Source organism: Rhinolophus sinicus, chromosome 2, assembly GCF_057876585.1.
Source record: "Rhinolophus sinicus isolate RSI-liver-muscle chromosome 2, RSI-T2T, whole genome shotgun sequence".
NCBI lineage: Eukaryota > Metazoa > Chordata > Mammalia > Chiroptera > Rhinolophidae > Rhinolophus > Rhinolophus sinicus.
The window spans coordinates 95447801-95475604 of record NC_142502.1 but is presented as its reverse complement, the minus strand read 5'-3'; the positions used below and the strand labels follow the sequence as shown (position 1 = coordinate 95475604).

Sequence of the window (27804 nt, the reverse complement as noted above, 5' to 3'; positions counted from 1 at the left end):
CCACCCCTTCAGGGGTGGGGATCGAAGAAGCTCCTGAGAATAGGGGTGCGGGCAAGCAGGAGGGATGGTGTGGATGGGACGAGCTCCTGAGTGAAGAAGTGGGAGGGTGATGGGTCTGGGATCTCCAGATTGGCCAGGGTGCCCAGTGTGGTTCCAGATGTGTCTTAGGCCAGGGCGTACGCTCCAGGTGGGGACCTAAGGGTACAGAGAGGCGTCATGGCTCAGCAGAAAGAACCCTTCACCTACTTTTGAATCCTAGGCTGCCAGCCAGGCTGTGGTAGCAAATAGGCAAGGCTGGCCCAGGGCTTCACAGGACAAAGGGCATCCAAAATGAGCTGGCACCATGCCCGAGGAGGACTCCTCCTGTTAGGGACCTTTGGAGCTCTGCTGATCGAGGGACAAGGGGCTTACCTCCTACACACCCAGCAACCCTATCATGGCAGCCCAAGGCTACCCCACTTCGTCCCTGAGCACTAATATGCAAGTCCCAGAGAGGCAGAGCCAGTGACCTTTGAATGGATGGCAGCCCCTCCCTGACAGGCACGGATCCCTGGAGACCTGGGTGGCTAGGGAGGGCCCAGTCCTGGGCCAGCCTCTGAGGGCTGGATTCTGGCTGCAGGCCCTCCGCCCATCCGTCTATCCGCAGACGCCTCCAAAGTCCAAGGGTCCAAGTGGTCAGTGGGTTGAATTGTGCAGAGGGAGCCTGCTCTGGGGACGGTTGGTGGGTAGGCAGCATGGGATTCGAGGAGCTGCTAGATCAGGTGGGCGGCTTTGGGCTCTTCCAAGTGAGGAACGTGTTTCTGCTGGCCTTGCCCCGCTTGATAATGCCCATGCAGTTCCTCCTGCCCATCTTCATGGCTGCTGTGCCTGCCCACCGTTGTGCCCTGCCTGGCACCCCTGCCAACTTCAGCCACCAGGACGCATGGCTGGAGGGCTACCTTCCCCAGGAACCTGATGGCACACTCAGCTCCTGCCTCCGCTTCACCCACCCCCAGGCTCCCCACAACACTACGTTGCAGGGAGAGGGCCAGAGTCCTGGGGAGCTGCAGGGTGAGCCCTCCACCGTGCCCTGCCCTCAGGGCTGGGAGTATGACCGCTCGGAGTTCTCCTCCACCATTGCAACCGAGGTACCTGAGCCAGGAGGCTGGGGGACACGTGAGTGGGATGGGCCTACCATTGCCTGGGGTGATTACTATGTGCGCATTAGACACATTACTTTACCTCTCAGAGTCTCAGTCTACCCATCTATAGATGGGGTCTATGAATTTAAGCACTGAGCTTGTAATAAGGAGCCCATACACGGGAACTGCTACTATTAATTGGGAGGTGACTAAGGCAGGGAAGGGCTGAGACGGCTCCAGGGAGTTGGGGCCAGAGCTGAGAAGGCTGTTTCTACAGTAAGAGGTGGAGAAACAATAGAGGCCTCCTTCCCTTCCCTCCTCTTTTGGGCCCTAGGTCTGGGATTTACATAATCCATCTGGAGGTGAGTGCAGGTGGGGTCAGAGTCTTTCTGGAGAGGAACAGGACTCCTGCTGTCAAGGTCAAAGCCCTCCATGGGAAGAAGCAGAGGCTGCAGGGCTGGGGAAGGGCAAAGTCTCCCACTCCCAAGCTGGGTGCACGGCCGGGGGTTTGTTATCTGACACAGAGGTGCCAGGATGGCACACTTGACCTGAGAAGGTCCCAGGGTATGGAGAAGAGGGTTTGCTGGCAGCTGGAGAGGGGCCTGTGCCCATGGGAGGCCCTTCCTTGCCTTTCCCTGCAGTGGGACCTGGTGTGTGAGAGGAGAGGCCTGAACAGAATCACTTCCACCTTATTCTTCGCTGGTGTGCTGGTGGGGGCCGTGGCCTTCGGATACCTGTCTGACAGGTAGGGTGAGGTGGGGGGTCAATAAGGAAGTGGGGAACCCCCTCCCACTAGCCGGGGTCTGAGCCTAGTCTACCTCTGTCTTGGGACCTCCCCTCTACAGGGAGCTGACCCTGCATGACACCTATGCAGGTTTGGGCGGCGCCGTCTGCTGCTGGTGTCCTATGTGAGTACCCTGGTGATGGGCCTGGCATCTGCAGCCTCGGTCAGCTACGTCATGTTTGTCATCACCCGTACCCTCACTGGCGCAGCCCTGTCTGGCTTCACCATCATTGTGATAACCCTGGGTGAGGCAGGCAAAGGAAGGGCAGGGCCCAGAGGGCTGGAGGGAGGCAATTGTCAAGGGTGAGATGGAGCCCATGTGGCCCTTGCTCACTGTCTTTCTGTCTCCGGCCCCTGCTGTGGGCCCAGAGATGGAGTGGCTGGACGTGGAACACCGCACCGTGGCAGGTGTCCTGAGCAGCAGCTTCTGGTCAATGGGCGTGATGCTGCTGGCACTGGTCGGGTACCTGATACGGGACTGGCGATGGCTTCTGGTGGCTGTCACCCTGCCTTGTGTGCCAGGCATCGTCTGCCTCTGGTGAGACCTGTGGGGAGCTGGGGAGTGGGAGGCACAGGAAGCCAGAGCTAGCATTAATCAGAGGCTGAGACTTGAAGACAGAGAGACTGAGACGAAGAGAAAGAGAAACACTTAATGAGAGAGAGAGAGAGAGAGATCCATGAGATGCAGAGAAACAGAGAACAAAATAGGGAGAGAGAGATGGAGAGACAGAGACAGAATCGGTGAGAGATGGTGAGTGACAGAGACCAGAATCCAAAGGCAGGTTCAGAAGGACAGAGGGGGATGGACACCTGAGCGCCATGAGAGACAGAGCTGGGCACGACCTGAGGCTGGCACTCTGCAGGAGGCGGGTAAGGACAGGGTCATGACACGGGAAGGATGAACACGCAGGAGGGTGGCAGGCCAGGCAGCGTGGGCATTTCACTGCCCACCCCCAAATGAACTGGCTTTGGATGACCCCTCTGGGTATATCTGTATGTCTGTCTGTCCTTCACCCTATGCCCTCCTGTTACCTGTGGGGGAAGTGGGTGGCTGGTTCTGGAGTCTTGGGGATCAGACCAATTCAGTAGAGAAAAGAAGGGCCTCCCAGGCTATGGAGGACCTAGGCCTAGGCAAAGAAGGGTGGGAAAATGTGGTTTTTACATTAGGCCTTAAAGCAGGCGTGTCCAAACTTTTTTCAACATTTTTTACCAAGGGCCATATGCGGTAAAATACACAAACAGCCGGGCCACTCACTCGAGGTGAAGTACGTATTGCCTCACCTGGTTTATTTAAGTAAACTAAATATATTTTTGGGATTTGCTGCGGGCCAGTTAACAACGGATTGCGGACCGCAGTTGGCCCACGGGCCGCAGTTTTGACACCCCTGCCTTAAAGGATGAATCAGGGGAGGAGGGCTTTGGAAGAACTTCCATGCTGAGGGGACTGCGTGAGTAACAATCTGGAGGTTGACAGACTGGTGTCCCCAGGAGGGAGACGCGGCTTAGAGCGCTGGCTGAGTGAAGGGCCTCCTGCTGTTCCCCAGGTGGGTGCCTGAGTCTGCACGCTGGCTTTTGACCCAGGGCCGTGTGGAGGAGGCCCGCAGGTACCTGCTCTGCTGTGCCAAGCTCAATGGACGGCCTGTGGGTGAGGACAGCCTGAGTCTGGAGGTGAGAGTGAATGAGTGTGTGAGTGCATGTAAGTGCGTGTGTGTGTGTGTGTAAATGATGGTGACATGTGTCAAGCACCCCCTTCCTGGGCCCTCTGTGCGTGCAAGAAAAGCTCCCTGCCTCAGTGGAGAGTTCCCCCAGGATGTCCTGCCTGGCTCTGCTGGGCCACAGCCTTGACTCTGCTTACCCTACTCAGCTCCCATGTGCATCTCCCCACCCCCATACTGCAGAAGGGAGGAATAGAGACCCACAGAGAGCAATGTGCTTTGCTGAGACCACAGAATCAGCTCCATGTCACAAACTCTCCTCCCCCCGCCATCAGACCCTGACCAAAGTGGCCGCTGGGGAGAAGGTGGTCCAAAGACCTTCTTACCTAGACCTGTTACGGACACCCCGGCTCCGACACATCTCACTGTGCTGCGTGGTGGTGTGGTGAGGAGGCTGCTCTCGGCCTGGGCGGGGTGGGCAGGGGGGTGGGCGGAGGGAGGGGTGACTCCAGGAAGGTGCTGAGTGTGAGAGGTACAAGGGTGGGGGTGAGGGCTGGGTGAAGGGTCGGGGGTGGGGCTCTGGAAGGTCAGAAGATGGAGCAAGCATCAGAGACACTTCCTGAGTGTGAGACCTTAGACAGGTCATCTACCACCCTGAGTCTCAGCGTCTCTTCCGTAAAACGGAGGCTGTTAGGTTCTACCTCACGGGGTTGCTGTGAAGATGCGGTAAAGGCGCTTTGGCCACTGGCACGTGCTACACATTCAGGGGGATCTATGGGGACAGGAAGTCATGGGCAGCGGGCTCTGGAGAAGGGGGAGGTGGTCCCTCTACAAGGCCAGGGATCCCTGAGAGGACAAGGGGGTGGGAAGGAGGCCCCTAAGTGGCACCGCGACCCCCACTCAGGTTTGCAGTGAACTTTGCCTATTACGGCCTGACCCTGAACGTGTCTGGGCTCGGGCTGAACGTGTACCTGACACAGCTGCTATTCGGGGCCGTGGAGCTGCCCGCCAAGCTGCTCGTCTACCTGTCGGTGCGCTACGCCGGACGCCGCCTCACGCAGGCGTGGACGCTGCTGGGTACTGCCCTCACCCTGGGCGGCAGGCTGCTGCTGTCCTCCGGTGAGCTACGTCCCGGACCCGTCCTCTCCAAGAGGCCCCGCCTCCTCCGAGAGGCCCCGCCCCCCGAGAGGCCCCGCCTCCCGAGAGGCCCCGCCTCCCCGAGAGGCCCCGCCTCCCCCAAGAGGCCCCGCCTCCCCCAAGAGGCCCCGCCTCCCCCAAAGAGGCCCCGCCTCCCCCAAGAGGCCCCGCCTCCCCCAAAGAGGCCCCGCCTCCCCCAAGAGGCCCCGCCTCCCCGAGAGGCCCCGCCTCCCCGAGAGGCCCCGCCTCCCCCAAGAGGCCCCGCCTCCCCCAAGAGGCCCCGCCTCCTGGCCTAGAACCTCTGCCCTTTCCCGGAAGCCCCGACTCAAGGCCATTGACTCTCGCCCTCTTCGGAGGCTGCACCTCCTATCCTGAACCCCCTTTTCCCTTCAGAGATGGCGTCCTGGAGCACCGCCCTGGAGGTGATAGGGAAAGGTTGTTCTGAATCTTCCTTCACCACTGTCTACCTGTTCACGACGGAGTTGTACCCTACTGTGCTCAGGTGAGGGGAGCCTGGGTCCCAGGCAAAGCACCTGGGGAGAGGGTTTGTTAGTCACATCTACCAACCCCCCCCCCCCCCCCCCCCCGCACACACACACACTGCACTGCACCCCAGTCCCTCTCACCCAATTCTTGCACCGCACCCGGAATACAGAGCTTATCAGAGCCTCAGCCTCAGTCTGGGAGAAGGCGGGGCATTTTATCTAATTTTCTAAGTGACCCTGAGCGAGGTCAGACAACTTCTCTGTGTCTCTTTTAAAAGAGAACAGTTGCAAAAAGCCCCATCTACCCATCCCATCCCATTCCCTACAGCCCAGGCAGAGCTGCCATGGGGGTTGTCTCTGCGGCCCTTTCCGCTGGCTATTGGTAGGTGGGGAGGAGACTTGTAGGCAGCAGGGTATGATTAGAAAGCTTTGCACCGCCTCTAACGACATGGCAGCGTCTGTATGAGCTGCTGACCCTCTTCCTTCCACATGACTCTTTCCCCATCTCCTTTCTGGTGGCATTTCTTTTCCTTTGGTGATACCTGATTGATACTCTGTCAGAATGGGGGCCCATCCCCTGGTGGGTGCTGGGTTGGGGGCCCCGCATCCGGGGATGTGTGTGAAGACCACCTGAAAGAAGCCCCAGCTTTCTTAGTTGTCTGGGTAGGAAAAGGGGTACCAAGGCCGGCTAGTCCAAGGGGGAAGCCCTGTGAGGCATGACCCCCAAATAAGTGTGAGCACTAACCCCCTCCTCCATCCTTTCTCTGAACAGACAGACAGGGTTGGGGCTGACTGCACTGATGGGCCGGCTGGGAGGCTCTTTGGCTCCACTGGCGACCTTGTTGGATGGAGTATGGCTACCACTGCCCAAGCTCACTTATGGGGGGATTGCCCTGCTGGGTGCCTGCACTGCCCTGCTGCTGCCAGAGACAAGGCGTGCACAGCTACCAGAGACCATCCAGGATGTGGAGAGGAAGAGGTGTGTGCCTATGCATGTGGCTATGGGTGCTCAGGTACCAAACACTTTAGGTAGGACTCAGAGAGGAAGACATGTCTACATGTGTGTATCTGGTGCATGAATGTGAGTGAGCATGGGTGCATGGCCTGAGGTATGTAAACTGCATGTATAATGAATCCGTGTGTGTGTATACCGAAGTACCCAAGATTGTCAGGAAAAGGTGGGTGTGTGTCCACTCAGGTCTGCCTGCAAATCAGGCATGTGAACAAATGTGTGGGAGTCACTTGTGGGAGTACATGTGTTTGTATACCAGGAGTTGGAGAAGCCCTAGGCCAGCCCTGGTGGGGCAGGCAGAGGGGGTGGGCTTGGGGCTAAACCATTGCTCATGATTCCTTCCTCTCCAGTGTCCCATCCAATCTTCAGGAGGAAGAGATACCCATGAAGCAGGTCCACGACTGAGTGGGATCAGGGGCAGGCCCTCCACAGAAGCTCTGCATCAGGGACTGGGAGAGCAGAAGGGCAGGCCCTGTGACCGGGGATGGGGCGTTGAGCCCCATGCCTGGGGCAGGAGTTGCCACCAGTGCCCCTCTCTGTGCTCATCCAGCCTCCAGCAATAGGGTGACTTCCTAGAATGAGTGGACTGCTGGAGAATTCTGGCACCCCTCTCATGGCTGGGGCAATTCTGTACAGAAAGGTGCCCCTTGGGTTGGGGCAGCAGCATGGAGCTGTGGGACGAGCCCTGGATGGGAAGCCACTGAGTCTGGCCCTGGCTTCTGATCCCAGCTTTGCCACCAATTTGCTGTGTGACCTTGGGCATGTGGCTTTCCCTCTTCGGGCCTCAGTCTGTTCATCTCTCAAATGGGTAATGAAACCTCTTAACAGACCTCACTGCAGGATCTATCTGTTGTCATGCTCAATGAGATGCTGAATAAGGGGCTTCCAGAGATGGTGCTAAAGGAGGGACTGTCCGATGATGACTGCTGGTACCAACAGAGCTGGTGGGCACGCTGTTCAACGTGTGGTGCTGGGGGCGGCCCAATGCCAGGGCCAGGGGACCAGCCGAATAGCGCTCGTCGTTCCCTGGCTGGCCTGCCCCCTCCCTGGCACTTTGCCGGGTAACGCACCCCCCACCCCCACTCTCTCACTCCCCACCCTCCAACACACTGTCTAGGCCTCATGCGCAAAGAAGAGTTGAGGGCATGGGAGCCAACATTTTTATTGGAGAAGCCAGAATAAACACGAGTTTTATGATTGCCTTGAAGTTACAGAATTTGGTGGGGAAAGCGAGGGGGAAGGCCAGGCTACCCTTCAAAATGGGGTGGCCCGAGTCCCATGACGAGATAGGAATGGGAAAGGGAGGAATTGACAGAGAAAGTGTAGACTTTCTGGTCTACCACGGAGCTGAGGCCCAGGCAGCCAGAATTCTACCTTCTCCCACCTCCGTGGGACTGGAGAATTCTGTAGCTCCCATTGGACCATGGAGGGACAGAGGGAGGCCCGAGTTAGGGTGTCCTCTTCTGTGAATATCTCATTCGGATTTGATCTCCACGGGGTCATAGATGTAGCAGCCCACATCACCAATGTTCACACCTGAGGGAGAGAGCCCCATCACCAAGGGCCGTGGGACTGGGGGTGCTGGGCTGAGGGCTAGAGGGAAGCGGGAGGGACCTGGGGTATGTCTGAGTACAGGGGAAGTTGTCCACACAGACCCACACACCATACTTTAGGCCCAGTGTCTGGGGTGGGGCTGCCCACCTTTGGGGCCAAACAGGTAGCCGTAGCAGGGAATGTGGCAGTAGGGGACGCCGTCATGCTGGGACACAGAGAGAAAGAGAGCCCTCTCAGCTTGGCTCTTTTCCCATCTCTATCCTCTCTCCTCCCAACATAACCACCCATTCCTTCCCTGCTCACCTCAGCATGACTCCCAGGAGTCAGGGTCTTCCGGCAGCGCTGGCACCTCAGACAGGGTCGGTGCCAATTTCTGCCCAAAGACATCACCTTCTCAGCTGGGGGTGGAGAGAGGTAGTAGCCCTAGGGGCAGGGCATGGAGACCCACCTGCCTGGCACCACCTTCCTGCCCTTGGATGGCCATCCTGCACTCCCTTCCCCCAGCTTTCCCTCATCACTTACCAAAATAGACAGGTTCCTCACAGCCGGGGCACAGCGAGGTCTCCCCAGTGAACGTCTTCGTGTGGGGAGGACCTTTAGGGGGCAGAGGCTGACGTGGGGGCCAGGCCTAAGTAGGGCCCCTCAGTATGAGCCTGCATATGGCACTGTCCTCTCCCAATACCATGCTCGCCTGGCCTCCCACCCAGGTGGCATGAGTATGCCTCCCTCAGAGCGGAGTTCCCTGGCCCATCTCTTATCTACAGGAGGGACCACCTGCTTCCTTCTCATCCTCCCAGGGGTTCAGCCCACCAGCCCAACCCTGTCAGCAACTCAATCCTCAGGAAACCTGAGCTGATATAGGAGATGTCCAGGGCAGGGGTGTCAGGTGTTGGGGAGCATGATGTCATTGCCCACTGCAGGGGACGGGAGGAAGGAACAGAGAGGCAAGAAGTGGAAGAGTGTGGGGGGCTGGCCCATCTCAATGACCCCTCACTCCTAAGTCATTCCTTCCGTGGCCTTGGCCTGGGAGAAGGCTGAGTTCTAGGCCAGCTCTGCCTCTGACTAGCTGTGATGGCACAAGATCGCTTGCCCTCTCTGGACCTTAGTCTCCTCGCCGTAACATGGGGGGTGGTAATGTCATCTGCCCAGTTTACCTCTGAACTCAGCCGCTGACATGAGGGAACATCAAAAAAGGGGTCACGGGTAAGCGAAGATTTTGCCACACACAAAGTTGTAGGAAAGTTAGGCACTGGACTGTGTAGGGGATTGTCACCCGATCCCCCCCACCCCCCCTCCCGTTTCAGCCTGGGGAAAGGTTGGGAGGAGGGGTAGCTGGTGCCCAGCCTCACTTACTTTTCTTGCCCTGGGGGAGGCCAGTCCGGGGCCTGGGGGGGCTGAAGCTGCTGGGGCTGAGGGGCGTTGTGCTGGCACGAGTCGGAGTGGGGGAGTTGTAGAGGTAGGAGCCCACACCACCAATGTTTACCCCTGCAGAGGGGAAGGGAGGTCAGGCTTGTGCCCAGCTCCCAGCCACAGGGAGAGTTCTGCTGCCCCAGTCCCCTTCCAGGCTGGTACTTACCCCTGGGTCCAAAGAGAGCCCCATAGCATGGCTTGTGGCAATATGGCCTCCCGTTGTGCTAGGCACAAGCAGAGGAAAGGGGGTTGCTCGGGGCCGAGGGGGGCCTGTCCTGTGCCCCATGGGCCTTCCACCCAGACAGACTGCCAGGTGTGTCTATCCACTGGCCTGGGCTGATGGGGCTGGGAAGGATCGGGGTGGGCGGGCGTGCCAGAATTGCCACTGCGGTCAGGGAGACAGGGCAAGAGCAAGTCAGGGAGCAGTGGTGCTGCCCTCTCCTCCCCCTCCAAAGGCATAGGGTCCACCCGCACAACTCAGGCCTCCCAAATCTTGGCTGGTGTGGGGCCCAGATAGGTGGTCTTGGGAGTGGGCTACTAAGGTTGCCTTTGGTGGGCCTCCAGGCCGCAACTGAGCTGGTGCCTGGGGGACAGTGACAGACACGGGGATGGGCTCTGGCCAGGTCTCACCTCCGCATGCCCTCCTGGGGACAGGACACTGTGGCAACGCTCACATTTCAGGCAGAAGGGGTGCCAGTTCTTGCCCAGGGAACTCACCTTCTCCGCTGTGGGGAACAAGGTGGAACCAGGCTGCGGGGCACCAAGCCAAGCAGCAGGCACCCTCCCCCCCCCCCTCAGCCCCGCCCATCCCGCCTGAGTGTCACGCGCCCCACAGGTGCAAAGGGAGTCTGGGACCACACCATGGCCAGCTCCGCGCGTCCTCAGGGAAGCCAGCGGTGCACACTAGCCCCATCTTCTCCCCCTCCTCAGCCCGGGCCTCACCGAAGAAAACAGGTTGCTGGCAACGCGGGCAGGTCCAACTCATGGCTCCGCTCGGTGCAGCCGGTGCTGCACACAGTAGGCAGCGCCGGGGGGACTCCGTTCCCGCCCCCTCTGCTGGCTCCGCCCACGGCTCAGCTGTGAGCCTCATTGGGCTGAATTCGCTGCTCCTGGATGCCCATTGGTCGCCAGAAATGTAGCCCTGCTCCACCTAGGGGACGCAGGCAACTTCGCATCTACTTGCAAACACTAAAGCCTCTGACGGGTTTGGACAGAGTGTACCGAAGCCACACTGGCAGGGCGGGGAGGGACCTGTGAAGACACCTGGGGGGGCGGTACTAGTTTCTGGCTTGATAAGGAGAGGGAAAATGACCATAGTGCAGACGCCACGAAAGCACTATTATTTCAAACCCAAAGTGAGGGGTTAGGCATTCTTTGATATGGTTTAATTCCATTTTGGCAGTCTCGCAGGTGGTTAAGAGCAACGGAATCTGGAGCCCATCTCTGCTACTTACTGTTGGGCTTCAGGCAAATTCCTCGACCTCCCTCTGCCTCCATTTTCTTATCTGAACAATGCATATGATAAGTCTCTACTGTTAGGACTGTTGTGAGAACTACACGCGGAGTGCCTAAACGGCCCCTGGCATGTAGATGATATAAAAGCAACAGCCATCATAATGGACTCAAGACTCCTAGTTTGGAAGCCTCAAAGTGTGATCTGCAAACAGTGCTTGTAAAATTATAATGCTTATTAAATTTAAAAGTATAATTCAGACACCAATTCATATTCCTAATTTAAGAGGTTTTAATATTTGTTAAAAGTAGCTCAGCTGTGCTTCAAAGGACACTTCAAAAATTTAAACCCACAGAATGGGAGATAATACTTGCAAACATATACCTGATAAGGGTTTAATAACCCGAATATATATTTTAAAATGGGCAAATAATTTAAATAGATATTTTTCCAAAGAAGATATAAAAATGGCCAACAAGCACATGAAAAGATGCTCAACATCATTAGTCATTAGGGACATGAAAATCAGAAGCACATGCGGTAGCATTTTACACCTACTAGAATAGCTATAATAAAACAGTAAGTAATAACAAGTGTTAGTGAGGATGTAGCAAAATTGGATCCCTCATACACTGTTGATGGAAATATAAAATAGCTCAGCCCTTTGAAGCAGTCTGGCAGTTCCTCAAAAGGTTAAACGTAGAGTTACCATGTGATCCAGTAATTGCACTCCTAGGTATATACCCAAGAGAAATGAAAGCATTTGTCCACAAAAAATAACTTGTACATGAATATTCATAATAGTACCAATATTGACAATAGCTAAAAGGTGGAAACAACCCAAAGTCCATCAAATGATAAACAAATTGTGGTATAACCATAATAGAATATTATTCAGCCATAAAAAGGAACGAAGTACGGATAACATGCTGTAACATGGATGAACCATAAAAACACTGTTAAGTGAAAGAAACCACACACATAACACCACATATGTATGATTCCATTTACATGAAATGTCCAGAATAGGGAAACTCATAAAGACAGAAAGTAGGTTAGTGGTTGCTAGGGGATTGGGGAGGGGCAATTGGGAATCTGGATATGAAGTTTCTTTATGAGGAGATGAAACGATCTGGAATTAGTGGTGATAGTTGATTGTGACTATACCAAAAATCAATGAATCGTATACCTTAAAAGGGTAAACTTTATGGTATGTGCATGTCTCGATAATGGATAATGTCTCAATAATGACGATGATGATAATAATAATGCCTGAAGGGAACTACTTTTTTTTGTTTAAGGTAGCCCAGCAAATGGGGGCTTGTGCCAGTGCCCCAGCACAGGAGACAATCCCTTGATGAAGATTCATGGTGAAATGAAGATTTTTCTGGAGTAAGTTCCTCTACTCTGTGAAGTCAGTTCAGAAAGGGCTGGAGGAGTGTGTGCTGAACTCCTCACTGGGCTACAGTGCTGTGCCCTGCTGGGTGAAAGGAGTCCTCGCTGCGTATCTGGATGCCAAGACTCTCTGGACTTTGGTCCCCTCCGCTGGGCGATGGGGATGGGACTGGTGTCTACAAACTTCCACTCAACACTCCTGTTTCCTCACTTGTCTTCATTAGTACCTTTTGCTTATAACACTTGCTTTATCCTCCTTGTTGACTTCTAAGGGTGGAAGGCTTACTCATTGTGAAAGAATCTTTTCTACACAAGCTCCTTATTTGTTTTGGGTAATATTTCAAGGTCCTTAGTTTTATAACTGTTCCTTCAAGGGATTCTTCTTTAACAAACTTGAAAAGTATTAGTTTTAGTCTCCACTGATATTTTACTCTCGTGTTTCTGCTTCTCTCATTTGTTTCTTCATGAAGAAGGCAGCTGGAGGTTCACTGCCTTTGTTCTCTTTGGCTCTCATGGAGAAGGTCCTACTTCGGGAGGTTGGGAAGGCTTCATGTTGTATTTATTCTTACATATACTGCCTCCTTTAGGAAGGGCTGCTGGCTTCATCTGACCAGCGATCTAATATGCTTGGCGTTTCCAGGGCACATCAGATAATGCTTTCCCAAGATTCCTGAGCTCTCCCTGTGTCGCATCACGTTGTGCACCGGCCTCCGCCTCCCAGACAGGCCATCTTTACCCAGCATCCAGCATGGGCCCCGTAGAAGAAACAGGCATCAGAGTGTGATATCATGCTGCTTTTACACAACTTCAGTAAGTTAGGGAGACGAATACTTTATTGCTCCCCATCTTCTGTGGCCTTCCTGTTTTTATGGCCATGACACAGTATGCCTCATCTCTTCTATTTCAGTGCTTAGGAAAGACAAGTTGAGCCCCCTCCTTTCCAATATTTGTTATCCATTTGCAGTTACAGCAAATCACAATATTTCCACTCTTCTTTCTTGCCTGGTTTCCGTTATTCTGGCTCTAAAAGAGGCTTTGTAAAGAATGCTAACAGGGCACATTAACCTTTCCTGTAGGCAAGCATTTGCAGTTACTGACAGTGGCTGTTTTAAATACTTCGTGTGACTAAACCTCTAAAATACTATTATAACAAATACCACAAATAGGTAAGTCCAGTTGAGTGTGGGTACAGTAGTCCCCCCCTTATGTACAGGGGATGTGTTCCAAGACCCCCAGTGGATGCCTGAAACCATGGACAGTACTGAACCCTGTATATACTATGTTTTTTCCTATATATACATTACCTATGATACAGTTTAATTTGTAAATTAGATACAGTAAGAGACTAACAATAACCAATAACAGAGCAATTATAACAATATAAGTATAACAAGGATTACTTGAACACCAACACTGTGCTACAGCACCAGTTGATCTAATAACCGAGACGGCTAGCTGACTAACAGGTGGGCTGGCTTCTGTGGCGGGGCTGTGCTGCAGAAAGGGATGACCCACATCCCAGGCCAGATGGAGTGGGACTGCACGGGATTTCAGTACACTACTCAGAACAGTGCACAATTTACAACTTAAGAATTGTTTATTTCTGGGATTTTCTATTTAGTATTTCGGACTGCCATGGTTGATTGTGGGTAACTTAAACCCAGAAGGCGGAACTGTGGATAAGAGGGGGCTACTGAATTACCTACTCAATTGTCAGGGTGCAGTTTGTGTCGTCTCTTATAAGAGGCAGGCCCCTCTTTCATACTTTCATAAAGATAATTGTTCCCTTGGTGACCCCCACCCCTTGCTTTTACCTGCACAGACCTTTGTCTCAGTATCTGTAAAGTTATTTTTACTTTTCTGACTTTCTTCAATTGACAGGATTGACTGACTTATCTGTGTATCGATAGCACCAGGTATAGAGTAGGTGCTCAGTAAATGATAGCTGTTGTTACTATTATTAAAATCTCCCACTAACACCTTTTACTTCATGTTTTTAAGTTCTATTGTTAGGTACATGTATGTTTTAGGATTGTTGTGTTTTCTTGATGAATGGACCCCTTTATTGTTGTTGTTAGGCAAGAAAAAAGCTTTTCAACTCTAGGTGAGTGGTGATGGATAGAATTCCCACAAGCATCTGGAGGCTCTCACGTGGAAGAGGCTTTAGGGGCACTACTGAGCCTTCTGGCTAGAGAGGTCTCAGGTGAGAGGTACAGGAAAGCAGATTTGGATTGAGTCCAAGAAAAGAACTTTGTAATCCAGCCCAAACATGGAGCGGCTGCTTTAGACAGTAGTGAGTGTCCTGCCTCTGGATGTTATAAGTAATATTGGACAACAAACCAACTAAACTTCAGTGTTGTAGAAGGGACATAAGCATCATATAGAGACAGACAGACCTTTAAGGTTTCGCCACAATTTGACAATATATGATTCTGTGATTTCACTCCCTGTGGGGGCAGAGCCCCAGGAAGCAGTTTCCAGGCTCTCGGCCTCACATAGACAGGTGCTGGCTCAGGTAGTAAATGGCCAACTGTGATTGCATGGCCATCAGCTGTGGCTAGTTGGCCGTCAGCTGTAACCAGTGAGCCATTGGCCACTAATATAACTGCTGTGGCTACGCTAGCAGAGGGAGGGAAGGAGAAAGAGAAAGAATGGGGGCTAGCAAGAAGATGGTGGCTGGGCTAGCAAGTGTGGATGGCGGTTTGCGGACAGTGTGGATCCAGCCTCCAGTGAGAGTATAGTGCCGCCAGAGAGAAAATAGTGGTATGACTCCCCTACCTATGGCTCCGTGGGTGTTCCTTTTTGGCCTCACCATGTCCTGCGTTCTTGTATGGGGAGCGGGAGCAGAGACCCCGCAGGCTTCCCCGCACGACACTCCCAAAGAGGAGTTTGAAATTTGTGTTAACAAGAAAGCATTGATTAAATAGTGATAGCTCCCATCTATGGCGTGCCAGTGTTAGTCAGGCACTATATTTGTTATTTCTGATCTACAACAACCTGATGAGGGGTTTAAATGTTACACTACCAACTGTACAGAAAAGGAAAGTAGCTTGGAGAGGTTAAGAAATGTGTTCAATGTCATATAGACCCAAGCATTCTGATCCAGAAATAATACTCTTTCCACTCTGTGCTACTAAGCATGGTTTCTGCTAAGCTGTCTGTGTGTTTCAGTCTGAAAGAATACCAGTCTGCACAGCACGTCTGTACCTGAAGAGAAGAGGGCCGATCCAGGTAAATAATGGGTTGAGACACAAGAGGCAGAGAAATGTCATTAAAACTTTTCCATGGCTTCTTAGTGCCTTCAAAATAAAGTTTTTAACTTGCCTCCAGGACCCTCCACCTTTCAGTCTTCTAGTCATTTCTCCTGTTGCATCAACCCCTCCAACCACACTAAATGAGCTGCCAAGCTCTTTTCTGTTTCAGGGCCTTTGCAAATGCTATCTCTTTTCTGGAGACTGCCTGTCTCAGTATCTTCACCTCACGAATTCCTGCCTAACCTCAGCTCCCTCTCACTTACTCAATAACGGGCTACAGGCCCTAGGCACTCGCTCCTTCAGCATCCTGTGCTGGAGTGTAAAGGGGGTACAATCTACGACAGCTGGTTTTCCCTGCCTGAGTTTGCCATGAAGCAAACATGGAAAAAAGGCAAATGGAGACCCTGATAAAGGCTAGGTGTGTAGCTTAGTGGGAGAGTAAAATAGGTCTGCCAACTTCCTACCCACCTCCCTCACCCCAATCTAGGTAGGCTTCGTCTACCCCAGGAGTTGGTGTGCTCCATGAGGGCAGGGACCAGGGCTGCTTTGCCAACCACTGTGTATGCTTCCAGTGCCTTGTTCAAGCTCTGGCACGTAGTGCTCAATAAATATTTGTTGGCTAATGAATGTTAAATGTTATACACAAGTCTCCCTCAAGTGTGAGTAGATGAGGGCTTAATGGGATTGGGAGGGGACTGGTAGGGGTTGAGAGTTTTGCTACAACACAAGCCCTGAGGCAAGGGAAACTCAGCTGCCTAGGAGTATGGACTTGTTTGTTTCTTAATATAAGGAGGATCTGTGTGTATTACACAAAATAGAATATGATTTAAACTGATCCTGATTATAAATACTAGGTAACTAATAAAGTAAAAAGAGAACTGAAAATTTTCTTTGGCAGGAAAGCAGCCCCACTAATTACAGTAATTCACGAGAACTTACTAATTAAGCTTAATTAGCAGGTAACATAATTATGTCTATCATTAAATATATGGCAAATAAGAAAATGTGGGAAAGTGTTATGTAAACTGTAAAGCACCTTAAAAATATGGCTGCTTATTATGTGTCAAGTTAGCGTTGCAGTGAATTTTGATGGCAACTATAAACTCCACTCATTTTATATCATTGTAGACATGTTCAAGTACATGCCATATGCTTGTGACTTTTAAGGCATTATCAAAAACTTTGTTCCTACATGACTGTTTTGAAAGGTTTCACTCAGTTCTGGTATGTTAATGAAAAAAATCAGCCTTACCTCTTTATCATGTTTCTTTACCTTCATTACCCATAATCTTTCTGCTCTCTTACTCCATCTTCTGAATATCCCCTCCAACTAGAAAGCTTTACTTTCTGTAGTTTATATTACTTTAAAAAATAAAAATAGAAACACACAGAACAAAAACAGACTGAATTTCTTTCTTAAACACACACTAATCCTCCCACCTGCAGAGATTCGCTGCTGTATAATCACGTATTATTTATTGCTCTTGCCAGAGTCTGTTTGACTTTTTTCCGCCTTGTTTTCCAGCGTCAACTTGTTATCACATGGACCTACTGAGAGCTCTGCAGAGCTATTTGTGGTTAGCTGCGTGGGGCTATTGAGTAGGCTACATTTTGTGATTCAGAGGCATCAGCTGGACTAATTCACAATCAAGACTGCAGGAAAGGAGTCCTTCACCTTTCACCATGGCTGCCTTCAACGTGTGCGCCCGAAGAACTCAACAACAGCTTTTAAAGATGGTTTTCCATGCAAAGATGTATTTGGCCTCTTAATTATCACTTGGAAATGAAATATTTCACCTGAAAGTGTGTAAGTGTAACTACCTCTAAATAATTTGCAGCATAAAAAATATTTCCACGTGCTGGAAACTGAGAAGGAAAAGAGGAGTGAGACTTGGTGGTCAGTTTACTTATAAATAGTGACAATGCTCCTTGGTCACTACCAGTAACTTCCTCACCTTCTTACTAAGGTCTGAGAGGTAATTTTTTTGTAGTACACAAGAGTCCTTCCAGATTGTAAGACTATGTTAATGGAACTACAACAGTTTAGTCTTATGAATTAAGACAAATGTAAATGCTTACCTTTCTATAGAGGAGTCTTTCAGTTCCTCTATGAAGCTCAATGTCACAGAATCAGGAGTCAATTTCCAGCCTCTTGCCAACTCCAAAATGATTAGACTTTTTCTCTTCTTTTCTCGAGCTTTTGGAACAGGCAGAGCTATAAGATCTTTATTTCTAATCTCTTACTATCCCTTCAGCCACCACTAAAAAATAGGCAGCACTTACCAGTAGCTTGGTGGTGACAAGAACTTGAGCACCCATCTCTTGATAAGCAGCCACAAAGAAAAAGTTACAAAGAAGGCTCTGAATCTTTGCAGCTCTATACGGGACATTTTATCTTCTACTTAAAGCACTTCTTCTGGAGCATCTCATCTCCTCCCATTCCACATTAATTCAACATAGCCTAGATTGTTCAGTAAGGTAGATTCTGCCTTCCCATGGGGAGCTTACGACCAGAGCCTGAATACTCCAGCCACCGAGCCACAGTAATTGTGCAGCGACAGAAATGTGGCCCAAGTCACACTAATCAACATCTTCCCTGGGACTTTTTGGTGTTATAAGGAAAGATACACTCATTTTCTGGAGAGAAGCTCGTAAGGACTATAGTAGCTTGCCCCTGAGTAGAGAGAAAATGAGGTCAAGCAGAGCTGAGGGAATGGGGAAGAGAGAGTCCTGGTGGCATCTCTGACCTCCTGGGTCTAATTCTGCCTCAGTTTCTTGGTTACCAAGACATAAATTACCCCCTATCCATTTTTTTTCTTAAGCTTTTTGAATTAGGTTTCTGTTACAGACCAAAGAGTCCTAATTAATACAACTGCATCTTTATACAGCTGGAAGTGACTCTTGTATTTAAGAAATGCATCATGTTGTATAGAATTCTAACACTGTAGATAGCTTTATATTCATATTTTCTTAATGCATGATTTTCAGGATAAACTTTAAGAAAAAAGACTAGAAAATATTATATAACAAATGGATCTTAGACAAGTAATCCAATTTTAAAATGGGCAAAGGATTTGGATAGTTCTCCAAAGAAAATATACAAATGGCCACTAAGCACATGGAAAGATGCTCTACATCATTAGTTGTTAGGGAAATGCAAATCAAAACCATAAGGAGATACCACTGCACAACCACTAGCATGGCTATAATAGAACAAAGAAAAATAAAATAACAAGTGTTGGGAAAGATGTGGAGAAAATGAAAGCCTCACATTTTCAGTAGAAATGGAAGTGGTGCAAGTGCAGTGGAAAACAGTTTGACAGTTCCTCAGAGAGTTAAACACAGTGTGACGTCACAGAAATGGCAGAGAGCTCCCAGAATCAGTCCCTCCACTGAAGCTGTCCTTAATCTGGCAAAACTGACACAATCAACTTTTTCAGAACTCTGGAATGTAATAAAAAATCTTACAGTTTTTTTTGTCCAACTAGTGGTGTGCTTAATGAAAAAACCTGCTAAACTTCAATAACGAAGCATTGTGGCATTTGTGCTTATGTGTTTACCATCTCCCATTCCCCAGCTTGGGGACAGCAGTCACATTTCTGGTGTGGTTTGCTGGTGCCAGGGGGAGGCAATTACACCTTGTTCTCAAAAGGTACATGTTCTCAAAAGCTGTGAATTTTTCCCTGTCTCGTGTTCCCCGAGGGACCCGTACTGAAGCTGACCTTTTTTTGCCCCCCTCAGGATGGAGCAGCTTTCCAAGTAGCATCCATTGAAAGCATTTAAAGACATATACTACCTGTGGCTGCCTATAGCAAGGGACAGTGAATGGGGGCGGGGGGAAGCAGATAGATCTAAAAGCCTGGAAAGGAGGAGACTGAGGACAAAGATACATGAAGAAATAAGGACTTTGAAGGGTTACCATGTATATGGGGAAATCTGGCATGAAAAGTACATGCCCATGGACCAATGTATTTTCAGAAAAGACCTTAAAGGACTCTAGGCTTGCACCTTTGGCTGATCTTTGGGTTCCATGCAACCAGGAGGTAAAGGCTAAGGTCACATTTAGGCAAATTGGATTAGCACTGACGTAGTGCTCCAGCTCAGAGCCAATCTGCAAAGACCAGGAGAGGTGTTTCGTATTTTTTTGTTGTTTTGTTTTTCACTCCAGGCATTTAATGAATTCTCTGTCAGGTCACTGACTGACTGCTAAGATAATGGAACAGAAATTTCAGTGACCACACACAACAAAAAGTACAGTCTTAGCAAAAATAGTTTGGAAAAGTCAATAAACAAATGAACAATTACAGTCTTCAATAATCAACAATAGCAAACTATGGGGGGGGTCTGATTATAATATTAAAAATGTCCAGTTTTAAACAAAGAAAAAATCACAAGGTATAAAAAGAATAAAGGAAGTATGGTTTATTCACAGAAAAAAAAAAGTTTATAGAAACCATCACCAGATATTGGTCTTACTAGACAAATACTTTAAATCAATTGTCTTAAATATGCTCAATGTGTAAGGAAAACAAAGGACAGAAAACTAAAGTTAACCAGGAGAATGAACAAATGAAGAATATCAAAAAAGAAATGTAAACTGTAAAAAGAACCAAACAAAAATTCTAGAGCTAAAAAGCACAGTAGCTGAAATGAAAAACTCACTACAGGGGTTTCAACAGCAGGTTCAAGCTAGAAGAAGGAAAAGATGAGTGAACTTGAAGATAGCACTATTAAAATTATTATCTGAATAGCAGTAAGAAAAAAGAATAAGGAAAATGAACAGAGCTAAGAGAACCATAGGTCACCATCAGGCAGACTGACATGCATTATGGGAGTCCCAGAAGGAAGAGAGAGAGAGAGAAAAAGAGGTAGAAAGAATATTTGAAAAAAATAGCTGAAAACTCTCCAAATTCAATGAAAGAAACTAATCTACCCATTCAAGAAGTACCACAAACTTCAAGTAGGCCAAATTCAAAGAGAACCACACCACGACATCATAATCAAACTGTCAAAAGACAAAGACAAAGTCTTGAAAGTGGCACAAGAGAAGTGACTCATCACGTAAAGGTATCTTCAATAAGATTAACAGCTCGTCTCATCAAAAGCCCTGGAAACCAAAAGGCAGTCAGGTGCCATATTTAAAGAGCTAAAATAAAAAACTTTCAACCGAAAATTCTATATCCAACAAAACTATCCTTCAAATCAAAGGGGGAAAATAAGAACTTCCCAGAGAAACAAAACCTGAGGGAGTTAATTGATAGTAGACCTATCCTATAAAAATACCAAAGGGAGTCCATTAGGCTGGAATAAAAGGACACTAGACAATAACTCAAAGCCATACAAAAAGAATAAAGAAATCCAGTAAAGGTAACCACATAGGTAAATATAAAAGCCAATATTATTATATATTTGGTTTGTAACTCCTATTTTTGATTCCTATATGATTTAAAAGACAAATGCATAAAACAGTAAGTATAATTCTGTGTTAATTGGCAATGTATAAAGATGTAACTTGTAACAAAAATATAAGGAGGGAGACAGAGCTACATAGGAGCAGATTTTTTGTACACTATGGAAGCTAAACTGGTATCAATCCAAAGTAGACTGATATAAATTTAGGATGTTAATTGTAACCCCCCATGGTAGCCATTGAAGAAATAACTAAAAATATATATATAGGAAAGGCAATGAGGAGAGCATCAAAATGGTACATTGAAAAAAAAATCAAACAAAAGAAGACTGTATAGGAGGAACTGAGGAACAAAAAAGATATAAAACTTAAGATACAAGAAAACAAATAGCAAAATAGCCAGAAGTCCTTTCTTATCAGTAACCACTTTAAATGTAATAGATTAAACTCCTCAATTAAAAGACAGAAACTAGCAGAATGAATGTAAAAAACATATATGCCACTTAATTTTATTATACTATCAATAGCTGATTGAAAAGAACAAGATATTTCTAGAAAATATCTAACATGATCTAACTTACACTGTTTATAAGAGACTCACTTTAAATCAAAGACACACATAAGTTGAAAGTGAAAGTATGGAAAAAGATATTCCATACAAATAGCAGCCAAAAGAGAGTTGAGGTGGTTATGCTAATATCAAGCAAAACAGACTTTAAATAAAAAAATGTTACAAGTGATAAAGAAGGTCAATATATATTGAATAAAAGGGTCACTCATTAAGAAGATATAGCGACTATAAACATATACAAACAAACAGAAGCTCAAAATACATGAAGCAAACATTGACAAAATTGAAGGGAGAAATAGACAGTTCTACAATAATTGGAGATTCCAACATTACACTTCAATAATGAAATAGAACATCTAGACAGAAGTTCAATAAGGAAATAGAGGATATGAACAACACTAAACTAACTTGACCTAACAGACATATACATACTTCATCCAAAAACAGCAGAATATACATTTCCTCAAGTACACATAAACGTTCTCTAGGCTAGGTCATATGTTAGGCCATAAAACAAGTCTCAATACATTTAAAAAGATGGAAATCATACAAAGTATCTCCTCCAACCATAATGGAATGAAGCTAAAAAATCAGTAACAGAAGGAAAACTGTAAAATTCACAAAATGTAGAAATTAAACAATACACTCTTAAGTAAACAATAGGTCAAAAAAGAACTCACAAGAGAAATTATAAAATACTTTGAGATGACACAACATATCCAAAGTTATGGGATGCAATATAAACAGTGCCAAGAGGGAAATTATAACGGTAAACATTTTTAAAAAGAAGATCTCAAATCAACAACCTAAATTTACACCTTGAGGAACCAGGAAAAAAAAAAAAGCCAATTAAACCAAAAGATGTTAGGAAGAAAATAATAAATGTTAGAGCAGAGATATATGGAATAGGGAGTAGAAAAACAATAGAGAGAATCAATGCAACCAAAAGTTGGTACTTTGAAAAGATTGACAGTTTAGTGGTTGCCAGAGGGTAACGGGGGCGGGGGGTGGGGGGTGGGAGATGAGGGTAAGGGGGATCGAATATATGGTGATGGAAGGAGAACTGACTCTGGGTGATGAACACACAATGGGATTTATAGATGATGTAATACAGAATTGTACACCTGAAATCTATGTAATTTTACTAACAATTGTCACCCCAATAAATTTAATAATATAAAATTAAAAAAAAAAAAAAGAAAAGATTGACAAAATTGGCAAACCTTTAGCTAAACTGACTTAGGAAAAAAGAGAAGATGCAGATAACTAAAATCAGAAAATGGGGCTTACAGTGGGGCTTACTATTGACCTTACATAAATTAAAAGGATTATAAAATAATACTATAAACAATTATATGCCAACAAAATTAAATAACCTAGATGAAATGGACAAATTCCTAGAAACACATAAATTACCAAAATAGACTCAAGAAGAAATAAAAAATCTGAACAGAACTATAAGAAGTACCAGTTCCCCCAAAAATAAGACCTAGCCGGACCATCAGCTTTAATGCATCTTTTGGAGCAAAAATTAATATAAGACCCAGTATTACATATTATATTATACTATATATCACATTATATTATATATCATATTATATTATATTAGACCCAGTCTTATTTTACTATAAGACTGGGTCTTATATATTAATTTTTGCTCCAAAAGACACATTAGAGCTGATGGTCCGGCTAGGTCTTATATTTGGGGAAACACGGTAAAGAGAGAGAATCAGTAATCAAAAAATCAGCAATGAAAAGTCTAGAACTAGATGGTTTCACTGGTGAATTCTACGAAACATTTAAAAAATTAACACCAATCTTACTCAAACTCTTCCAAACGACAGAAGATGAGAGAACACTTCTTAACTCATCTATGAAGCCAGCATCACCCTAATACCAAAGCCAGGCAAAGATATCGTAAGAAAACTACACCTCAATATCCTTATGAATATAGATGCAAAATCCTCAACAAGATAGCAGCAAACTGAATCCAACAACATGTTTAAAGGATTATATACCAGCACTAAGTAGGATTTATTCCAGGAATGTAAGGTTGGTAAAACATGAGAAAAATCAATCAATGTAATATACATTAATAGAATGAAAGAGAAAACCACAAACATGATCTCAATTAACACAGAAAAATTATTTGACAAAAATCCAACACCATTTCATGATAAAAACTCTTAGAACACGGGGAATAGAAGGGAACTCTTTCAATATGATAAAGGGCATTTATGAAAAACCTACAGCTAACATCATAATAGTAAAAGACTGAAAGTATTTCCCCTAAGATCAGGAACAAGACCAAGGATGCCACTTTCACCACTGCTTTTCAATATTGTACTGGAAGTTCTAGCTAGACTCAATTAGGTAAGAAAAAAAAAAGGTGTCCAAATTGGAAAAGAAGTAAAATATCTATTCTCAAATGACATGATCCTATATATAGAAAAATTCCCAAATAATTAAAAAAACAACAACACTAGAACAAATTAATGAATTCAGCAAAGTTGCAGGGTTATAAGATCAACACTTACAAGTCAGTTGTGTTTCAATATATCTTCAATGAATAATCTGAAAGGAAATTAAGAAACAATTCCATTTATAACAGCATATAAAAGAATAAAATACACAGGAATAAATTTAACCAAGGAGGTGAAAGACATACACAAAAACTACAAAATACAGTTGATGCTTTAAACTAATCTGCATATAAGTGGCACTGAGCAATTCAAATGCACATTGTTCAAGGGTCAACTGTATTTTTTATAGGAGGTTGGATATAGGCACATGCAGAGGGCTGACTTGTTATATGCAGAATTTTGACTGCATGGGCAGTTGGCACCCCTAAATCCCGCATTGTTCAAGGGTCAATGTACTGCTGAAAGATATTAAAGAAGATCTAAATGAAGGCATCCCATGTTCATGGACTGGAAGACTGAATACTGTTAAAATGGCAATACTATCCTAAGTGATCTACAGATTCAATGTAATCCTTTATCAAAATTCCAATGGATCTTTTTACAGAAATAGAAAAGCTGATCTTCAAATTCACATGAAATTTCAAGGGGGCTCAAATAGTAAAACAACCTTGAAGAAGAACAACAAAATTGGAGGACTCACTGTTCTCAATTTCAAAACTTACTACAAAGCTACAGTGATCAAAACAGAGTGGCACTAACATAAGGACTGATATATAAACCAACAGAATAGAATTGAAAGTCCAGAAATAAACCTATACATCTATGGCCAATTGATTTCCAACAAGGGTGTCAAGTTCATTCAATGGGGAAAGAGACAGTCTCTTCAACAAATGGTGCTAGAACAACTGGATATCCACATGCAAAAATGAAGTTGGATCCCTAGCTCATACTATTATATATTCAAAAATTAACTAAAAATGAATCAAAGACCTAAATACACAGAAATTTAAACTATAAAACTCTTAGAAGAAAACACAGGGGGGTAATTCTTCATGACCTTGGATTTGGCAATGGATTGTTAGATATCACACGCACACACACATTGAACTTCATCAAAATTAAAATCTTTTGTGCATCAAAGGACAGTATCAAGAAAATGAAACGACAACTTATAAAATGGGAGAAAATATTTGCAAATCATGTATCTAATAAAGGTCCAGTAGCTAGAATATACTGGGGGTGCCAAAAATTGTATATACATAACTTGTATTCACCTTTTGTTATCAGTGAGTATTACAATTTTAATACAGTTTTTTCGTTTCTTAAACTGTGTATACATTTTTTTGGCACCCTCTGTATAAAGAATTCTAATAGTTCTACAACAAAAAGACAGACAACCCAATTTAAAAATGGGCAGAGGACTTGACTTGACATTCCTCCAAAGAAGATACATAAATGGCCACAAACACATGAAAGGATGCTCAATAGCATCAGTCATCAGGGAAATGTAAAACAAAACCACACTAAAATACCAGGATGGCTACAATATATTTTAAAAAAATGAAATTAACAAATATTATGGCTGTGGAGAAATTGGAACCATTGTACATTGCTGGAAGGGATGTAAAATGATTCAGGTGCTATGAAAAACAGGCAGTTCCTCAAAAAGTTAAACATAGAATAACCATAGGACCCAGTAATTCCACTTCTAAGTATATACCAAAAAGAACTGAAAACAAGTATTCAAACAAATACTTATGCATGAATGTTCATAGCTATACTATTGACAATAGCCAAAAGGTGGAAACAACCCAAATGTCCATCAACGAATGAGTGAATAAACAAATTGTGGTACACACATACAACGGAATATTATTCAGCCATAAAAAGCAATGAAATACTGATACATGATACAATATGAATGAACCTCAAAAATATTATGCTAAGTGAAAGAAGCCAGTCTCCATTTATATGAAATAGCCAGAATACATAAGTCCATAGAGACAGAAAACAGACTGGTGATTGCCAGGGAATGTGGAGAGGTAGGAATGGGAACTGCTTAATGGATACAGGTTTTCATTTTGGGCTGATGAAAATGTTTTGGAACTAGACAAAGATGATGGTTGCACAACACTGTGGATGTACTAAATGCCACTGAATTGATTAAAGTGGTTAGTTTTATGTTATGTGAACTTCATCTCCATAAAGCAAATACTGGAGATAGCAGTCAGAATTGTGGTTATATTTTGAGAAAGCAGTGACTGGTAGAGGACATGAGAGGGGCTTCCGGGGTGTCGGTCATATTCTATTTTTTGATTTTGGTGTTGGTTACATTGTGAAAATTGTTTTGTTTGTATTGTAAAAATTGTTGAACTTAACACTTGTGATATGTGTGCTTTCGTTTTTTATGTGCATCTTATATTTTGATATAAGATGTTATTTAAAGAAGTTAGTTACCATATGACCCAGTATATACCCAATAGAATTGAAAACCATGTCCACAAATACTGGTACACAAATGCGTGTGGCAGCATTATTAATAATCACCAAAAAGGGATTATTCAACTATAAAATACAATGAAGAACTTATACATGGTACCACATGGATGAACTTTGAAAACATTATGGCAAGTCAAAGAAGCTAGTCACAAAAGACCACATCGCATGAACTCCATTTATACGAATTGTCCAGAATAGGTAAATCCAGAGAGACAGAGTAGATTGGTGATTGCCAGTGACTTTGGAGGAGATAACTGGGAGTGTCTGTGTTTTATTTCACAGACACAGTGATGGAAATGTTCTGGAATTAGATAGTGGTGATGGTTGCACAACCTTGAAAATATTAAAAAGCACTGGAGTGTACAATTTAAAATGGGGAATCTTATGTGAAATTTAAAGTTATATAAATTATATTGATAAAAAGATCGTAAACATTTCATCATTCATAATATATATGAACTCTAGCATATCAAATAAATGAAGTCCAAAGGGAAAAACATTATTCTAAAAAATGTTCCCTTTCCCCCTGCCCAGCCCCCAGATAAGCATCTCTTAGAGGTGGACTTCAGACCCCACTGGAGAATGGAGGTCTAAACAGCAAACCAGGGCTGGTTGGTAGGTGAGTTAGTTAGGAATGAAAGCTGTGACCAATACTCTTTACTGTCTCCGAGCAGAGGAATGTGGTAGCTGATGAGAAACAGATCTCGGGCTGGAGCAAGGGTGAGAAAGTGGTGGTGACAAAGTGTTGGCAGCCCTGGCACCAGGCTGCTTTCCATTGCTTCATCTACAGGGTCATGCCTTAGGAATGAAGTCTTTAACTGATATAAGCTCAGCAGAAAGAGGCCCTGAGATACTTCTTATCCCTTACTTCTTGTTCTCTTGATGGCGTTGGGGGTACATTTTAAAACATTTGTAGCGTTATGTGTATTCCTAAAAGCACAGATTTATTTGGGCAGTAAACTAGATTTCCAAGACTCTAACTGTGCCTGGATTTACAGATCAGGAACACAGATCCTGAGCCCAGAGTCCTTAAAGTACAAAAGAGAGAAGCACCCATTCGCATTTTAGATGGACCGAGAGTAAGGTGGTTCCTTGGTATTTTGAAATGAATGATACTTGCCCTCTTCTGCATACCTCATGTTTCAATGTATGTAGGAGGGGTAGTAACTGAGGAGACTGATAAACAGCTATGCTGAAGTCTGAAATCCCAGGAGTGTCTAACCAACCCCTCCTTTGTCTACTCATACTCCCTCCTCTAAGAAAATACCCATTTTTTTTTACCTTAATTCTTACATGGACAGTAAAGAAGGCTGAAACTGAGAATTGAGGTGTTCTACGGGGTGTGAACATTTGGGCCCAGAGCCCCGGAGGCATGAGAAGATCTGAACTCTACAGCTTTAACATGAGCATTACGATACAAAATGAGTGATGGAAGTCAAGAGATAGTTTGTGATGAAGATGAGCAAGTTTAAAATATATCCCATCTATGCCTATCCTCATCTTGTTCCTCTTCTACAGGTACAAAGATACAGACATACATACATACATATTTGCTCACCTAACTCACCATTTCCTGACAACTAAAACGACATGGCTTTCTCCACAACCCACTCCTGCCCCAGCAGCCATACTCACCTTCTG

The 27804-nt window shown here is 45.8% G+C and overlaps 3 protein-coding genes across 13 annotated transcripts in view; 1 reads left to right on the top strand and 2 right to left on the bottom strand.

The window, feature by feature from the left end:
* The first annotated feature begins 648 nt into the window (after positions 1–648).
* SLC22A7 (solute carrier family 22 member 7) lies at positions 649–11997 on the top strand. Of its 2 annotated transcripts, none has more exons than XM_088795709.1 (10): positions 649–1127; positions 1763–1866; positions 1996–2150; positions 2275–2443; positions 3450–3573; positions 3896–4005; positions 4465–4679; positions 5091–5199; positions 5955–6165; positions 11917–11997. In XM_088795709.1, exons 1-10 carry the CDS (start codon positions 735–737, stop codon positions 11983–11985), a joined length of 1659 nt encoding a protein of 552 aa, XP_088651835.1. In that variant the 5' UTR covers positions 649–734; the 3' UTR covers positions 11986–11997. The 2 variants fall into 2 exon arrangements, with proteins under 2 accessions (XP_088651835.1, XP_019593907.3); XM_019738348.3 differs by lacking the exon at positions 11917–11997 and adding an exon at positions 6545–7393 and having other exon boundaries at positions 650–1127; positions 5955–6161.
* Positions 7341–10263, bottom strand: CRIP3 (cysteine rich protein 3). 5 transcript variants are annotated; one of them, XM_088795710.1, is made up of 9 exons: positions 10101–10263; positions 9789–9883; positions 9325–9382; positions 9102–9233; positions 8903–8917; positions 8271–8342; positions 8052–8146; positions 7896–7953; positions 7341–7730 (listed from the first exon to the last, which is right to left on the bottom strand). In XM_088795710.1, exons 1-9 carry the CDS (start codon positions 10246–10248, stop codon positions 7669–7671), a joined length of 735 nt encoding a protein of 244 aa, XP_088651836.1. In that variant the 5' UTR covers positions 10249–10263; the 3' UTR covers positions 7341–7668. The 5 variants fall into 5 exon arrangements, with proteins under 5 accessions (XP_088651836.1, XP_088651838.1, XP_019593909.2 ...); XM_088795712.1 differs by lacking the exon at positions 7896–7953; XM_019738350.3 differs by lacking the exon at positions 8903–8917.
* The window catches only part of ZNF318 (zinc finger protein 318), a 49432-nt gene continuing 32506 nt past the window's right edge, over positions 10879–27804 (bottom strand). For 2 of the 6 annotated variants that reach the window (XM_088795708.1, XM_088795707.1), the window contains one exon: positions 10879–23815. In XM_088795708.1, the coding sequence (XP_088651834.1) occupies positions 23782–23815 (34 nt within the window). In that variant the 3' untranslated portion in view covers positions 10879–23781. The remainder of the gene's footprint in view (positions 23816–27804) is intronic. The other 4 variants (XR_012496608.2, XM_074332978.2, XM_074332976.2 and 1 more) reach the window with 4 other exon arrangements.

What these genes read in the sequence shown, in the direction of transcription:
- CRIP3 (XM_088795710.1), bottom strand. Translation starts at nt 10,248, where the DNA reads ATGAGGCTCACAGCTGAGCCGTGGGCGGAGCCAGCAGAGGGGGCGGGA. An exon ending in CCAGCAACCTGTTTTCTTCG is followed by an intron (nt 9,884 to 10,100) that starts GTGAGGCCCGGG and finishes TGTTCCCCACAG; the next exon opens with CGGAGAAGGTGAGTTCCCTG. An exon ending in CTACCTGTTTGGCCCCAAAG is followed by an intron (nt 7,731 to 7,895) that starts GTGGGCAGCCCC and finishes TCTCTCCCTCAG; the next exon opens with GTGTGAACATTGGTGATGTG.
- SLC22A7 (XM_088795709.1), top strand. Translation starts at nt 735, where the DNA reads ATGGGATTCGAGGAGCTGCTAGATCAGGTGGGCGGCTTTGGGCTCTTC. An exon ending in TTCGGATACCTGTCTGACAG is followed by an intron (nt 1,867 to 1,995) that starts GTAGGGTGAGGT and finishes ACACCTATGCAG; the next exon opens with GTTTGGGCGGCGCCGTCTGC. An exon ending in CAGGCTGCTGCTGTCCTCCG is followed by an intron (nt 4,680 to 5,090) that starts GTGAGCTACGTC and finishes TTTTCCCTTCAG; the next exon opens with AGATGGCGTCCTGGAGCACC.